The sequence below is a fragment of the Phaseolus vulgaris genome, chromosome 2 (genome assembly GCF_051622355.1).
Source record: "Phaseolus vulgaris cultivar YP4 chromosome 2, ASM5162235v1, whole genome shotgun sequence".
Lineage (NCBI taxonomy): Eukaryota > Viridiplantae > Streptophyta > Magnoliopsida > Fabales > Fabaceae > Phaseolus > Phaseolus vulgaris.
In genome coordinates this window covers 41,853,473-41,870,281 of record NC_143499.1, presented here as the reverse complement: position 1 = coordinate 41,870,281, position 16,809 = coordinate 41,853,473, and the positions used below count along the sequence as shown (strand labels likewise).

Here is a 16,809-nt window from a genome sequence, read left to right as displayed (position 1 = left end):
CAGAAGTAACTCGTTACACCATTACCGTGCAGTATAATAGAAGAAATAGTGTTTACTTTAAAAAATAATTTTATATTATTGTCAAAACACACACTTAGAATTTCTTTAATATTAATTAAACCATCAACTTCAATAACATCATAAATTTTATCTACCGTAAAAGTGTGAAATTTATTAGCTGCACGTATAATGCAAACCTACCCATTTAATAATAAAAGTAAACAATATTACTATCATAAAATATTATTTTTTCCAATTAAAATTTTCAATTTTAACGTAAGTATATGAACTACTTTTATTTTTAAACACTTATTCTATATTCATAATTTCATTTTGTATTTTTTTTCTTATTACATCACATCAGTTACAATATTCATGTATATTTTGAAATCAAATTTAAGATAATGTTGTAAGATGAATCATCATATTCAAGGTTTATCTACTTTGAAGTTTGATGCTTTTAAGGTTTTGTTATTTTAGATGATATAAAATTACTTTTAACTTTAACTTTTAGTAACGGTTTGTATCCGAATGATTGTTTTTCACTTGGAAAGAAAAAGAAACCATGTGTATTGGTATCCCACAATTTATGAAGAATGAGTGGTAAAAAAATTGTAAAAATAGTCAATTTGATTCTTCTGAATAATAAAGAGAAAACTACAAGTAAAATGTGATTTTATAATATTACCTTTTTGCTTTTCATATAATGTCATTTAATATTATTACTATTCCATGCAGAAATAATATTTTAATATATCATAAATAATATTTCAATTACCAAAAATATTATTTTAATTCAAATTAATTATAATTTACAAATAATCAATCAAATTATTTCTCTACAACTTTTAAATATAAAAGTAAATGCATAAACTTATATTTTATCAATTAAAAAAAATACAATTTCAATCACACTTATTATATCACTTACAAACTTTCATCAATTTTCTCTATATTTTTCCCTCTATTTACCTTAATCAAAACTATAATTTTTTTCACTTTCTGTTCAAATCCTCTCAAAATTTATTCCCTCAATTTCACTTTCTAATCCAAACAAAACATTAGTCTACTATTACAAATCTTTTATAGATAATTAAAAAGGTAAGAATCACCTAAGGTCCTTTTGTTTTTTTTTTTACTACAAATGACCATAAGATTGTGATCTCAAATCGACTAATACAACGTAATTAAATTCAATTAGAGATACTTTTTCCTCACAAAATACTGGGAAGACATTTCAAAATATATAACATTTGAAGTATTTATATATTATTTTTCTAATAATAATTTTAAATGTTTAGGAGAGTAATATGCTACTCATCATTGACTATGGAGAGTAAGAAGATTCCAACCGGAGAAGATAACCGAAAAGCATAAAAAACAAAGGGATATTCCTTTCTTCTTTTACAATAAAACGAATCACATATTTTTGGCTTGATCACAAAACAAAAACAGAACAAGGGTTCACATAACTCACAAACAACGCTTCTCCTACGCAATAAACAAGTCAAAGAATACAGCATAAACACAAGTCCACAGAAGTTGCCTGCTTATCCTGAAAACATATTAGAAACTTGGAGAAATGGATGTTCTTCAACACGACAATGTAGCTGCTGCTGCAAGCAGACCAACCCCAAAGGACACCAAGGTTGTCCCATGAACGATGGCACCAGAGCTGTCCTTGGCTGCCCGAGCCTGGTCATCATCTTCTGCCGAAGAGTTTTCCTTATCAGCTTTAGGTGCCTTGGCCACAGCTGGAGCTGGAGCTATACTCTTGGGCTTAGAGAAGTCGAGAGGAATGAGGACCTTGTCCACATGATATATTGCAAGTGTCTTGTCTGTGTACACGATGCCTGTGAGTGTAGCATTCACCACCCCAGTTGAAATGTTCACACTGTTACCATATGCTGTCACGTTTAGCTGATACCCCGTGGGACTGTCACTGGCCAATGTCAGCACAGGGTTGCTCAGAGCGTCAAAGTTTGAGCTGGAGACATAAACGGGGAGGACATGATATTGTATCAATGCTTTTTGTTGTCTGTCTCCAATGGAGTTGAAGTACCCTGCTTTCAGTTCTGAAAAGGCACCATCATCGGGTGCAAGGATGGTTAAGCCTCCATTCTTTGAGGTCACAAGCTGTGCATTCACTTGGTTGATGATTTGGGTGGTCTTCAGCAACCGGATTAGTGTGTTGAATGACTTGGCCTTCCTCAGGATCTTCACGATGTCTTGGCTGCCAGAAGTATCACCTGAAGAGGGTGACTGGGGTAATGCCGGGACTAATGGCTTTGCAGGTGCAGGAACCGGTGCAGCTGGGGCAGGTTTTGCTGGAGCAGGTTTTTCTGGCGCTTTAGGGGCTGCAGCTGGTGACTGAGCTAAAGTGGTGATTGAGAAAATGGGGGCAATTAGAAGGAGTGAGAATAAGAGAGTTTGTTTTATCTTCATTTTGGAAATTGAAGGCTGTGGTTGCTTTGCTGCTAAATTGCAAATGAATATAGGAAGTTGCTATTGCAATAAATGCTTTGATTTTGTGGAATGTGGAACGGGGTAGGGTGGTTATATAGATGAGAAGTGAATGATAATTAGGTACAATGTTTAGTTGTAAAATAACTTATGGTTGTATGTGTGGGGATATCATTTCTCCATCTGCTAGGAATATTAAGGTGGAATATCATGGCAGATAAAGTTGATTTAAGAAATGGATTTGGCTGCTTTTGCTTGAAATGCAGGGAAAATTGAAAGAGAAGTGAGATCTCAGTTGGTTGTGGCTGTAAAAGATGCACACTAGTGCAGAAAAAAGAAGCATCTCTATTATCATTCGGGTAAGCAGATGTGAAATTAAATCAATCACAATTAAGCAAGCTGTAGTAACTGTTAAAGCTTTTTTCTATCATTGGTTTCAATTAATCATCCAAAAACCAGGTTGGAAAATCGAACAAATACCACTTCTCCTTATCGAACAATTAAGCATAACACAAGTCAATTATTGTTGCAGTCAGCGAGACAGCAACCAGATCGAAGCCAGGTTAATCAACCTATACTTTCTTCCTTCTTAAAAATCTATCAACACTGGTTTCTGAGCTTTGAGTACACATGAATAAATAAAAGAAGATTATTTTGCTTTCACCAATTTTTTCTCCACTGTACAACTTTTAATTGATAATATAAAAAAAATATTTTTGCTATTTCATACAAAATAAAATAAAATTAAAATTTTAGGTAAAAAAAGAAAGTGGTATATGGAGCAAGATTCTCAATGTATATTTTTCTTTTGCTTTTAACTAAATAAAAAAAAAATTGTTGCTATTCACAGGGAAATTCTAGAGACTAGATGTTAAAGAGATACCGTTTTCTAATTGTTCTCTTAAATACTTAAAAACAATTTGCCCATGCATGAACATAAATGATTTATTAGAATAATGATATATTTATAATCTTATTTTTTTATACAATTACATTACAATTTTTAATATTATTATTTTAATATTTTTTCATATCATTTAATTACAAATTTATCTTTTATTATATATATTTATATCTAAATCAATCGTGTACAACTCTTATGGTTGTCAAAGTCTCATTTTTCAATTTACTAAAAGGTAATAATATATTAAGAATCCAGAATTTTTATACAACCACGTTAGAATCCTCGATACTATTATTTTAATATTATTTATATTATTTAATTATAAATTTACCATTTATTATATATATTTATATCTAAACCATCACATCAAAAGTTATTGTCAAAAAATCTTTTTCCTTTATTAAATTCATTGAAGTGAAAAAATAGCAAGAAAAATAGTGCATTTATGTAAACTTAAAAGCAAGTAACTTCTCTGTAATAAAATCCATACAATTATTAATCTAGAGATACCCGTATATGGGAAGTATTTATTTGGTTGGACAAGATATCTTGACAATGAGACACTAACAAAATTTTACAACCATTGTGATTATCTCAGATGGAATTCCTATCTTGCCTAAATTGATGTCATCATCATAAGAATCTTATCCTCCTCCCTTATCTTACACAGATTACTATCTTTCTCCTTCACAAATTTTGAATAAGTATTTAAAATATTAAATACTTATATTTGTCATTAATATAGTTGTATGAGAATGATTTTATTTACAGACTTTTTCACCATCATTCCCATCTTTTTTTTATCAATATGAGTATTTACTCAATAATTAATATCCGTAATAATTTGTGTATTATAAAAAAAATAGTTAAAAAGACACTTGCTATTTTTTTATTTTTTATACTTTTAAAATATTAAATGATTATATTGGTCATTTTATATGTTTTTATAGAATAATAGGAAGTTTTGTAGAAGAATAACAAAAAAGATGTAACATTACTGGTCACAAATACAACAACCATAAAAATTAAACAAAAGATATATACAATATTATGACGCTGAAGTTATGAGATTCAATTTTTAAAATTAAATTAGTTAATTATAAGTATAGGATTTTTTTTACCATTTCTGAATATCTTTAAAGTTTAGACATACCTGGCCTTTAAATTAGCAAAGGAAGAATAAAATTTGTAATCTAAAAATAATACATTTTCTATGTTTCCGAAAAGAAATATGGAAAATACCACAATATAATATCCTCTTAATGTATTTTTATTGATAAATATCTAGGAAAAAAATATAGATCGAGACCTTCATTAAAAAATTATGAAAAGTAGTAGTTAATTACTTCCGGGAAGTAAATCAACCAGGAATTAGAAGAAGATGTAATAAAATTAATATGATAAATAAATGATAAATCAATATTTAATTTTATTATTGTATTATGGATATTATTTTATTTTATTTTATTTTTTCTAAAACATATTAAAACAATTATCATAAAAACTGTTTTTTTTAAAAAATTTAATTTCTGAACCATTTTTTCAGTTTTTTACGATTGTTGCTTTTTTATTTAAATTTTTTAGATTTTATCACTATTTTTTTTCTCTTTTGTTTTTTCTCATTTTCTCTATTTTTTTCTCAAATCTCTTGAAAATCATATTTATGTTTTTCATATATACAAATACACATAAATCTATATTTCATTTAAATAAATATAAATATACATATAATAATATAATAATAATAAAAATAAAAAGTGCATATGTAATGGAGCGCCTAGTGTTATTAAGAAAGAGAATGAGGCATGTATATTTGCATTTGCATTTACTGAGAAATAAAGCATATGATGAAACAATAATATTTGATACTAAGTTTTGAGATAAAATACCTTTTGTGCATAGATGGATGTACCCTAGTGTTTCTATGGCAGCTATATTTCATCAATTGTTTTACCCTTTTCAATTTCCTCCATCACCACCAACTTGTTTATAAAATAAACATTTAAGAGAAAATAAAATAAATAAAAATTATTTAATTTATTCATAACAAGTTTGTTTCACATTTTGTTTACTCTCCTATAAAAATTTATTGAAAACTTAGGATTAACATATCCTTACGTGTATAACCTTTGGGCCTCATATTTAAGAAAAACTAGGTTTGGGCTTTTGCTTTCTGGACCTCCGTACAAAAAGAAATATTGGTAAAAAAAATATGGTTAACACAAATACCAATTTTATGTTTCTTATAATTCCCTGAAAGTTTATATGATTGGATTTCTGATATTTTTAAAATCATACTTTCTTTTTGTTGAAACTAAAAAGAAATTATTAGTTTGTCTTGTATGTAAATATATTTTCTATAAACTAATCAAAAGTAATTTAAAAATTACAATTAGAAATATTTTATATGAATTTTAATGCATATATATTTGTTAAATAAAATATAATTTCGTTATCCGACTCCCATTATAATCATTCTGATTTCCCTCCTTTAACATAAGAATAAAATAATAATGATATATACAACTCTTCTTCAAAGACTCTTATTTTACATTTTTAATTTCTTTTTTATTTTTATTCCCTATTATAAAATTATATATTTTATAAACCTATTTCTTCTTTCTTTAAGCATAAATCATTATTTTAGTTGTACCATAAGAAAAGTAAATCATGACTCAAATCAGACAATAATATTAGCGCACAATTATATAGATTGCTTTTGCGAACACAAATTTAACTAAATTTACAAACAAAACACAAATTTAACTAAATTTATAAACAAAATAAATGAAATTTAATAATTTATTTGGAAATTTCAATTGCCAACGATTTCTCAAGCAAATGCAAAACAACTAATCACTCATGAAAATGCAAATATTCCTTTTGGCTTTTACAACAAACATTGGAGAAACATTGAAATGAATGTTCTTTAACACGACATTGTAGCTACTGCTGCAAGTAGAGCAACTCCAAAGGACACCAAGGTTGTCCCATGAATGATGGCACCAGAGCTGTCCTTGGCTGCCTGAGCCTGGTCATCATCTTCTGTTGAAGAGTTGTCCTTTTCAGCTTTAGGTGCCTTGGCCACAGCTGGAGCTGGAGCTATACTCTTGGGCTTAGAGAAGTCGAGAGGAATGAGGACCTTGTCCACATGATATATTGCAAGTGTCTTGTCTGTGTACACAATGCCTGTGAGTGTGGCATTCACCACCCCAGTTGAAATGTTCACACTGTTACCATATGCTGTCACGTTTAGTTGATACCCCGTGGGGCTGTCACTGGCCAGTGTCAGCACAGGGTTGCTCAGAGCGTCAAAGTTTGAGCTGGAGACATAAACGGGGAGGACATGATATTGTATCAATGCTTTTTGTTGTCTGTCTCCAATGGAGTTGAAGTACCCTGCTTTCAGTTCTGAAAAGGCACCATCATCGGGTGCAAGGATGGTTAAGCCTCCATTCTTTGAGGTCACAAGGTGTGCATTCACTTGGTTGATGATTTGGGTGGTTTTCAGCAACCGGATTAGTGTGTTGAATGACTTGGCCTTCCTCAGGATCTTCACGATGTCTTGGCTGCCAGAAGTATCACCTGAAGAGGGTGACTGGGGTAATGCCGGGACTAATGGCTTTGCGGGTGCAGGAGCCGGTGCAGCTGGGGCAGGTTTTGCTGGAGCAGGTTTTTCTGGGGCTTTAGGGGCTGCAGCTGGGGACTGAGCTAAAGTGGTGATTGAGAAAATGGGGACAAGTAGTAGGAGTGAGAAGAAGAGAGTTTGTTTAATCTTCATGTTGGAAATTGAAGGTTGTGTCCTTTGGTACTAAATTGCAATGAACTGGAAGTTGCAATGACAAAGAATGTTTTGATATGTGCGCTTATATAGTTGGCAAGTGAATGGTAGCTAGGTACAAAGTTTAGTTGTAAAATAAGCTAAGGTTGTGTGTTGTGGGGTTATCTTTTCTCTTTCTCTATCTGTCTGGAAGATTAAGGTGGTATATCAAGACAGATAAAGTTGATTGATAAGTGGATTGGGTGCTGTATGCCCAGAGCTTTTGGTTGGAGATGCAAGGAAAATTGAATGAAAAGTGAGATCTGAATTAGTTGTGCACTGATGAGGTATGCACAGTAGTGAAGAAAAAGGAAGCACTCCCTCTTATGATTCAGGTAAGGTGATGTGACATCAAATCAATCACGATTAAGTTGTGGGAACTGACATTTTTATCATTTGATACGAGTAATCATTCAAAAGCCAAGTTGGGAAAATTGATAAATGCCTCGCATCCCAACTCGAACAAACAAAGGCAAAGTCATTTTATTGCTGCAGTGTGGAGAAAAACAAACGAGATTGAAGCCAGGTTCCTTAATCACATAATATTCTTTTATGGCTTACTTATTTTCTTCCGTCTTAACAATCCCTCAACACAACATTATGGTGTGAATAGCATGCTCTCTAGTATGATGAGATAGAAATCAATCTTATGTTTACCATAGTAAATTATTATAAAAGGAAGTTTAATATTTTTAACTATTGAAGAAGCGAAGGTACGATACAAAAAGAGATTAATTATAATATAATATTTTTAAATAAATGAAAACTTTTTGTAAAATTTTAAAAGAACTGGATTATTAATGTAATTTAAGAAAATTCAAAAGGTATGAATGTAAATTATTTTAAATTATTCAATATTTGCTTCTTAAACTATTTGAGAATTTTTCAATTAGGTCTCTATACTAAACTTTTAATTATGCGCCTAACCTAAACAACTAGGTATACGAGTTTAGTTTAGGGTGGCCTAAAACTGTTAAAAATATTAATATATAATAACTTTAAAAAACTTAAAAGAATTCAATAAAAAAATTAACAAGATATTTTGGTTGATACCTACGTAAAAAATCTCAAATAATTGACAGACTAATTAAATAATGTAACCTCTATTTTATAATAATAATAACTTATAATTTATGAGATTGAATGGAAGACAAATAATAAATTATTTTATTATTAATTCTATTTTACGAAGGATTCCTTAATATTTCAGTCAAAATTAACATTAATTTTCTAAATAATAAACTAATATTTTTTTTATAAGCGGAATTTACAGGAGGTAGTAATTGAAAAGACCGAAAAAGAAAATAATAGTAATTAATGATAGCGAAAATAAATTGAAGAGGTGAGGGGAAGGCCGAAAAAACAAAAAGCAGAATATGATTATACCACACCTTTATAAAAAATCCAAAATAATTAAACAAATAAGAAAAAAAGAAGAAGCACAAGACAATACAGTCACGTAATTTTCATTTGGATTTCTTTTCGCGTTTCGTTTCGTTTCTCCATTCCCCTCCTTTCTTTCTCTGCTTTCGAACGTTCTCTCTCTGTCTCTCTCGTTAGGGCAAAACCATGAACGTCTTCAGGCTCGCCGGTGACATGACCCATCTTCTCAGCATTCTCCTCCTTCTCCTCAAAATCTACGCCACCAAATCTTGCTCAGGTCACTCTTCATTCTAATTCTTTTATTTTCTTCCGCTTCCCCCAAAATTCGGACTAATTTGCGTTCTATTTTCAAATGTCGGTTTGCGACTTCACTCCCTTAGTCACATCCCTTCGCCAACCAAAAATTCAGGATCAATTCTATAACTATTTCATTTTCATTATTTCGCTTATTTATTCGAACTGTTATTTTTTTCGGTTTCAGGGGTTTCTCGCAAGACTCAAGAACTGTACGCGATTGTGTTCATCTTTCGTTATTTGGATCTGTTCACGGACTTCATCTCCGTTTACAACACCTTCATGAAGGTGGTCTTCATTGCCAGCTCCTTAGCCATTGTTTGGTGCATGCGTTTCCACCCGGTGGTCCGGAGAAGTTACGATAGGGAACTCGACACTTTTCGCTATTTTTTCCTTGTTGGGGCCAGCTTTGCTTTGGCACTTATCTGGCACGAAAAGTTCTCCGTTCAAGAGGTCCGTTACTACTTTTTAATTCACTCCCCCTTTCGTACCTCGTATTCTCTTTTATCCTGTTAGGTAGATGCTAGTTTCTAATAATTCATTTTCAATATTATCTTCTTTTTTTGAAGTTTTGCATTGTGAATGTGTTCTGTAAGAAGAGTCTACTGGCATAGATTGGCTTTTTGTTAGTTATGCTTAGCCTGTCATCTTCTGTATTTGAGTTGTGGGGTTTTACGGTTTTCCATTTGTGATGTATTTCTGATCTTTAATCGTTGTGCATTTTCCCAAATGTTTACTTCTTTAGAAGAAGGCCATTGGAAGATGTGTTGTGCATTGGTGTACATCTGCTTGACTAGATAGATGATTGATTTGCCTGGTTCCAGTGACCAGGTTTAGATAAGCAGGAAAGTTATGGTTGTGTTCATGAACGAAGGTACACCCTTCTTGTGTTTTGGGTACTGTAGTTATATGATCTGAAATTTTACACCATTTTTTTACTGCTCAGAAATCTTATAAGTATGAGTTTTTGTTGATAGAAATGATTCTTTACCCATGGAACCCCATTTTCTATGGTGTTTTTTTAATACATTTTCAGCAGATACGTTTTCACTAATAATTACAAAAAACGCCACTCTGTTCTCAGTTCATTTCCTATTTTGAGAAGGAAATTCAAATGGTGAAAACAATTTGAAATGCTTGTTTTTTCACTTGAAATTGTGAAATGTGATCTGAGCGTTGGCAAATTAACCATGCCTTCAATTTGAACGTAACTATGCACTATAAAAATGGCTTACAAAGAGTGGTGGTTCATTGGATACTATAGTCTTTTCGATTGAGGAATTATTACCATTATGGCTCAACTTGAGTGCGGCAAGTGGAAGAATGCAGCTACCATGTTCCAGTGCTCACTGCTTGCTTACCATTAAATTAGAATGGTACTTGAATTGGATCTTTTGAAACCATTGCTATACATGTATTATCTAGAATCTCCCAGATTCCTTTAAACATTGAGATTCGGTTTAGGTTTTGATTGTATTCATCTTCTTCCCTCATTTGCATAATTATCTTTGAATACCTGAACATTAGTTTCTTGAAACTTTTGTTTATTTGTGCTTACTAAAGCTTCAATAGATTGTATTCAATACAACTCAAGGTTTCAATATTTCATTGGAGAGTGTTGAGTTTACTGTCATGGATGGAATCTGAAGGTATTTCCAAACTTTTCTGAACAGTAAAGCATCAGATCAGAGTATATTTTCCGTCTGAAAAATCATTATTACATCTTTGAAGGCTGTTCTTTCAAAATCAGAAACTCTAGGAAAAGAAAGTTTTAAGATTGAAGTTCTCAATTGTTTCTTTTGTTTTTTGTTTTTAACTTATACTAATTATTTAGTATATAAAAAAAATATTAGAATAGCAGTCATTCCGACTATCCCACTTTTGGGGTCATCCCACTATCTTCTATCTGCTATCCTGCTATCCCATTTTTGGAGTCTGTTGCACTTCTCTGCCATCTAGGAATGACAACTTTGCCCAAATAATGTAACTGGGTTTTGAGTGCTCTTGAGATTTTGGGTGGAAATCTAAAAATTATGTTAGGGACCCAAGTCGTAACATGCTTCACAAGATGACCAAGTTTCACATAGTATTTAAGCTAGCACTTGGGAGAAAAATTCATATTTAAACAATTCAATCCATGCATGTCTTCTTATGGCCCTTGTGCATAATGGTATGGTTGACCTCTGCTTAGTGTGTTATAAAACTTCTGCGGATATCTATTTCCTTTTGGACTCTGTGGCATGTGTAACTGACCGTTCCCTTTATTTTTTCTGCTTAATATTGCAAGAGTTAAAGCAAATCCATCTCAAGATTTCAAATGTTCTTCGTGTCCAAACATACATTGCAATTTAAAAATGGATTGCCAATCTAAAAATTGCTTTTGTGTATTACATATCAGCTTTATAGTAATTCCGTTACACATTGTAAGATCATGAATGATTACACTTTATGTAAATCTGTTAACAGGTTTTCTGGGCATTTTCAATATACTTGGAAGCAGTTGCAATATTGCCCCAGTTGGTTTTGTTGCAAAGAAGTGGAAATGTGGACAATTTGACCGGGCAATATGTATTCTTTCTTGGGTATGCACACTTATGTTGAGTTAGTTCTCTTTTTAAGATCTGCATTTATATTTTGGTATCTTACACTATGTTCTCTTTTATGCTGTTTATTTGCAGATTGTCCTTTTTCTAAGTTCCTGAGATAACTTATAGTGACAATGGTGTATTCCTATTTGCCATCTTGAAATAGCTTAGAAATTAAACTCATCCAAATTGTTGTGTTATATGTTATACATCTATTTTTACATGTTTGTCCTAACTTTTTTCATCGTACCTGATTTGCAAATCCTGTTTATTGGTTTGAATTGTCACTTTTCTACTTATGCATTTTTACTAATTTGTCTCTTGATTTTTGCACAAATACTTGAACAGTTAGCAAGCTGTATAGATTTTTCAATATGAACGTCTCTGAATGTAGTGATTATTTTCAAACTGCAGTGCGTATCGTGCATTTTACATCCTAAACTGGATATATCGCTATCTGACCGAGCCACGATTTACAAGATGGATTGGTAATTAAGGCTGAAAATAAGAACTTCTTTGGGAATTTTATGTTTACATTAGTAATATTCTGACTCTCTTTTTTTACAGCTGGCACCTCAGGTGTTGTTCAGACAGCTTTATATGCCGATTTCTTCTATTATTATTTCATCAGGTAATGTTATTATGAGTTAAGGTCGATTTTATTTCTTATTTTTACTTGGCAAATAGGTAATATGAGGAGTTTTGTTTTACAGTTGGAAGAACAATTCGAAACTGAAGTTGCCTGCCTGATTAATCTTAAGTTTGTTTTTTGGAATTTGGACCCGTGAGGTGAGACCAGTCACTGCCAAATTTTACAGAGCGTGGTTTGGATGATGTTGATTTTGAGAAACGGTATAGACCAACTTCTTCTCCCTGTTCTTAAGTGGGGTAAGTGGGTTTTATTTTTATGGTAGAAGGGTAAACGAACGGTTTTTAACTTCTGATGAATCTAACCATCAAGCAATTCAAGTGTAGGTTAAAATGCAAGTGTTATGTGACGATGTTTTGTATATTGAACTTTCCATTGCATATTACTGTATAGTAGGTTCTGTAAGGTAGGTGATTTTTGTTATGATACGAATGATCCATGGCATAGGTATGGCAAATGTATGATTATTACACTGTAAAATTATACATTTTCTTCTTTTCACGTACGACTAAACCAAAATTCAGACGGATACCGAGACGTGATTGCTTCGTCTATTCTATGCATAATTATACTGTACTTTGTCCCTCGATGAGAAATTTTAGTTAGGCTTATTAATCACATTGTATTATTTCAACTATAAAGTTTCAAAACTATCATCTAGGCTTTTAATTTATCTTTTTTTTAATAAATAGCAGTAGGCAAAATTTGAATGGAAATTTTTTCAAGTTATAAAGAACGTATTAGTTAAAATGGTAAAAACCAAACATTTTTAAAAGTCAAATTGCAATTTTGGTACCTTTATTGTGTCTAGTTTTTCCCCGTTAACTAAAACTTACTTTTAAAGTTTAACAAATTTGATTCATTCGTAATTTTTTGTATTTATAGTGGAGTTTTAATAAATTTGGTATAAGACAACTTTTAAAATTTATAAGTTCGAAATATAATAAAATTTTGATAATTGTAAATTGTAAGATTATGATTTGAAGAGTAAAACTGATAAAATTGTGCTTTGGTTAGTAATTTTTGAAGAGGAAAAGAGTTAAAACCAATTTATTTGAATTAATTTTGAATAATTTACGTTATAAAATGAAGAATTTGATCGACATAAAACTGATTTAGTCATTTCCCGGATTTTTAAACTGCAGTACATTATTAATAAAAAAGTATTTTTAGATTATATTTGATTTATTTCCCACATGTTAAAAGGTGTGCTTTTGAGTCAATAAAATTTATTAAAAAAATATTTTAAATTCAATTCAATAGTCTATTATGATTATTTAACTCGTATTTATATATTCTTATTAAATTGATTGTAATTATTTTAAAATATAAAAACTTACAAGGCTTTTAATTGAACGACTTAACCATGTGGCTTTTAAGAAGCATAGGCAGCAGCGTTAATCCTACTAATCACCAGTGACTTTTCATTTATTATTTCAAAATAATCTTAAGCTTTAGAAATTACATATCATGATTCTTAGTTTTCATTTTATTTACTCTATTATTGTATATCTTTTTCTTTATTATTTGATTCATGTTTTCTTCTTTTTATATGTTGTATATTTCTCTACATTGTAGACGCAATATTCAAAATAATTACAGCTCTACAAAATTTGAAGTGAGATTATTTGTAGTGGAGACTTCTAAATTTTAGAGTTTTTTTAATATAGTTTTTTTTTCATGTTACTGACTTCATGTTTTTATCTTATATCTAATTCATTTTTATTAAATTTTTGGTTTCCTTTTGCTTTTGCAAGTTTTAATTTGCTTTTTTGGAAGATTTTAACTTTTTATTTTCATTCTCATTGAATATATTTCTAAATTTTTCCAATAATCGTTATTTGCATCCATGTATCATATTTCTTTGCTGTTTCTGCATATTTCAATTGCTATATTTTAAAAATTTGTTTCACAAAAGAAGTAAAATGAAATTAGTTACTTCTAATTTTTTACATAATAAATAAATAAATCATGAAAATTTTAAAAAATAGTTGTTAGTTAATTCAAATTGCTGATGTCAATTATTTTTTAGATTAAATAATATAAGTGATAGTTATATTTAATGAAACAGTTTAACAATCAATAAATATTTTTTCATACTAACGAGTGTGATTTATTTGTATTATTAATAAAGATCAATGACTATAAATACATCCAATTGCACGTGGAATAAGTGGATGTCACTTAAATATTTTACAATAAATCTAGAGTATAAAATTAGTAATTTATATATCTAAAAACTTGCTTATTTCTTTGTAGTTATTTCTTTATAGAAATACCTTTTTCATAGCTAAAACCTGTAAAATATACATATCAATTTCTCATATACGAGGCTAGAAATAATACACTGTTCACACAAAAAATAAGATTGATTTTTTTTTTTTGTCTACTTTAGAATTTAGTTTTTTCTTTTCATATTTTTTTTTACTTTTTTCTCTTTCTTGAAGATGTCTCTTTTATTACTGTTTTTATTCTTTCATTTATTTTTTTAACATTGTCTACCCTCTATTTATTTTCTTAGAATTTTTTCTAAACACTTTTCTAATATTTAGTATTAGAAGTGTGTGATGGTCATTCATTACTCACCACACTAGTAATGTGCCATTTGCATTTTAGTGAGAGAAAACGAGAGTGTGAAACAAACTTTATTCCTTTGCATATGCCATAAAGTGAGTTACACATCCAAAAAGTGGTTTATTATAGCAGCACAAAGAACCCAAAATACAAACATAGCCAGTGTGACTCCCTCTTCTTATTCTCATTCTACAAACATCTAACATCTTGGCCTATGAAACATGGAGAGAGAACAGATCTAAACCTTGAACCAACCCTGAAGAGATGAAGAAAGTGCCTTTCTGCGACTGTGGAAGTAAACAAGCATTTTGTCTCTTGGGGGCAAGTTGTCCTTGATCACAGGGTGGCTCAGAAAATTGGTGATCCATGCATTGGTAGCTGGAAACTTCAATGGGTCCATTATCTGCATGGATCCAACTTCCTCCCAAACAGGAAGCCAGTAGGAGATCCATCCAAGGGCAATGTCAAGGTATCCAATGTTGTCTCCTCCAAAAAACTTCTTCCCCTTAATCTCTTCTTCAATCTTCTCCATCGATTCTCTAGCTACTTTCAGAGCGTTTTCCTGGTCATCCCCGCTGCTACACATTGCAATCCATGATGGGTCCAAAAGCTGTTTATACACACACAAACACAACCATTCAAAAATAAGTTAATACACCCACATTGCTGACAAAGAAAATCAGTTACTGAATAGTTTGATTCTCACCTCTTCTTAATATTTATGGAATGTAAAAACACTTTTGAAAAGGTCTTGGGATGGTTCTATTTTGTCTAGTCGAGGTGAGTGAGAATATGGTCAAAAAATTATTGAATTAGAAGAAGCTTCTCTAAAGCTGTTTTTAGTCATTCTGAAACCTGTGTGATATGAGCCAACCACACTTCAGTGTGATCAGATAACTTTGGTTCACACACTTCACCTTTTATTGTTTTAAGTTCATTTGGAACAAGATGTGGATAAGTCAGTTAGTATATAGATAACATAACACAATAACATGCTCATTTTAATTCAAAAAGTGATAAAAAAAATTTAAGGTAATAATACATTGAAAACTCAAAATTTTTATACAATCATATTATAATTCAATTTTTTTATAAAATCATATTACAACTCCTACTACAAGAAAAATCAATTTTAGATAAAAAAAATAATTAGTTATTATATTAATAAAATTATATACTATTTTAAAGACTAAAAAATTTATTGATATCTAAATTATTTTCTATTATTGATAAATAGTTTCTAAATTGCTATCTAATTATATACTAAGGTTTTAGATACCAACATTAGAATTTAAATAATTGGTATCTAAAATTTATGTAGCTATTTAGATACCCATTTAAAAATTATTTAGCAAAAATAGAAACTAATTTAGATACCAATAATTTTTTAGTTTTTAAAATAATATTTAAATTTGTCAATATAACAACTAATTATTTTTTATCTCTAAAATTAATTTTTATTTAATAATTTTTTAATAATATTCTAATACTATTATTTTAATATTTTTTATATCATTTAATTTTAAATTATTATATTTATATATTTATTTTTAAACACAAGATTCGTAAACAATTGTAGCAGTGCAGTAAAGAAAAAGTAGAAGGGAATTGATAAATTACCTTTTGGTCACCAAAATTGGCCCAAAAGTGAACAAGCGCTCGTTGATAAGGATGTTGTGGCAAGAGTGGATAGTGCTTCCAAATTTCATCAATGTATTGAAGGATGATGAATGACTCAGCGATGGGTTTGTGGGCATGGAGAAGAACCGGAACCTTCTTGTGAACCGGGTTCAACTGGAGAAGGAGATTACTCTTGTTGAAGATATCTTCTTCTATATACTCATACTCTATTCCCTTCAGTTTCAAGGCCCACTCTACCCTTATACCAAACGGACTCACCCAAAAGCTCACCACCTTCACTTCTTCGCTTCCCATCTTCTTTCTCTCTCAACTTCTCTTCGCCTCTCATTATATACTGTCGGTGGTTCTTTCCGTAATTTTCCGCAAACTATAAGTCCACTTTTCTTAACTCTCGCAGCCAAATCTGACCAGATGGAATGCGGTACATCCTTATCTTGTTAAGATTCCAAATTTGTGGATCAAGTGTTTTATAGGTTACACGGATTTTTTCTTTTAT

General features: G+C 30.5%; 3 protein-coding genes and 1 pseudogene across 4 annotated transcripts; 1 reads left to right on the top strand and 3 right to left on the bottom strand.

Annotated features, from left to right (window-relative positions):
- Positions 1–1,374: 1,374 nt before the first annotated feature.
- Positions 1,375–2,541, bottom strand: LOC137812165 (fasciclin-like arabinogalactan protein 11). The gene has a single exon (XM_068614082.2). The coding sequence runs from the start codon at positions 2,443–2,445 to the stop codon at positions 1,594–1,596; it is 852 nt and encodes a 283-aa protein (XP_068470183.1). The 5' UTR covers positions 2,446–2,541; the 3' UTR covers positions 1,375–1,593.
- A 3,610-nt stretch (positions 2,542–6,151) lies between these two features.
- Positions 6,152–7,215, bottom strand: LOC137812164 (fasciclin-like arabinogalactan protein 11 pseudogene; annotated as a pseudogene). Its single transcript, XR_016518772.1, has one exon. The product of XR_016518772.1 is annotated as a fasciclin-like arabinogalactan protein 11 pseudogene (transcript).
- Positions 7,216–8,620: 1,405 nt separating this feature from the next.
- ERD2 (ER lumen protein retaining receptor family protein) lies at positions 8,621–12,603 on the top strand. The gene is made up of 6 exons (XM_068614080.2): positions 8,621–8,847; positions 9,052–9,317; positions 11,331–11,446; positions 11,864–11,937; positions 12,017–12,080; positions 12,163–12,603. Exons 1-6 carry the CDS (start codon positions 8,757–8,759, stop codon positions 12,197–12,199), a joined length of 648 nt encoding a protein of 215 aa, XP_068470181.1. The 5' UTR covers positions 8,621–8,756; the 3' UTR covers positions 12,200–12,603.
- Positions 12,604–14,726: 2,123 nt separating this feature from the next.
- On the bottom strand, positions 14,727–16,809 carry LOC137812169 (glutathione transferase GST 23). The gene is made up of 2 exons (XM_068614086.1): positions 16,293–16,809; positions 14,727–15,282 (listed from the first exon to the last, which is right to left on the bottom strand). Exons 1-2 carry the CDS (start codon positions 16,605–16,607, stop codon positions 14,911–14,913), a joined length of 687 nt encoding a protein of 228 aa, XP_068470187.1. The 5' UTR covers positions 16,608–16,809; the 3' UTR covers positions 14,727–14,910.

Excerpts from the sequence above, each read along its gene's own strand:
- LOC137812165 (XM_068614082.2), bottom strand. The coding sequence starts at position 2,445 with ATGAAGATAAAACAAACTCTCTTATTCTCACTCCTTCTAATTGCCCCC.
- ERD2 (XM_068614080.2), top strand. The coding sequence starts at position 8,757 with ATGAACGTCTTCAGGCTCGCCGGTGACATGACCCATCTTCTCAGCATT. Across the intron at positions 9,318-11,330 it reads AAAAGTTCTCCGTTCAAGAG|GTTTTCTGGGCATTTTCAAT; the intron begins GTCCGTTACTAC and ends ATCTGTTAACAG. Across the intron at positions 11,938-12,016 it reads ACGATTTACAAGATGGATTG|CTGGCACCTCAGGTGTTGTT; the intron begins GTAATTAAGGCT and ends CTTTTTTTACAG.
- LOC137812169 (XM_068614086.1), bottom strand. The coding sequence starts at position 16,607 with ATGGGAAGCGAAGAAGTGAAGGTGGTGAGCTTTTGGGTGAGTCCGTTT. Across the intron at positions 15,283-16,292 it reads CCAATTTTGGTGACCAAAAG|CTTTTGGACCCATCATGGAT; the intron begins GTAATTTATCAA and ends GTGTATAAACAG.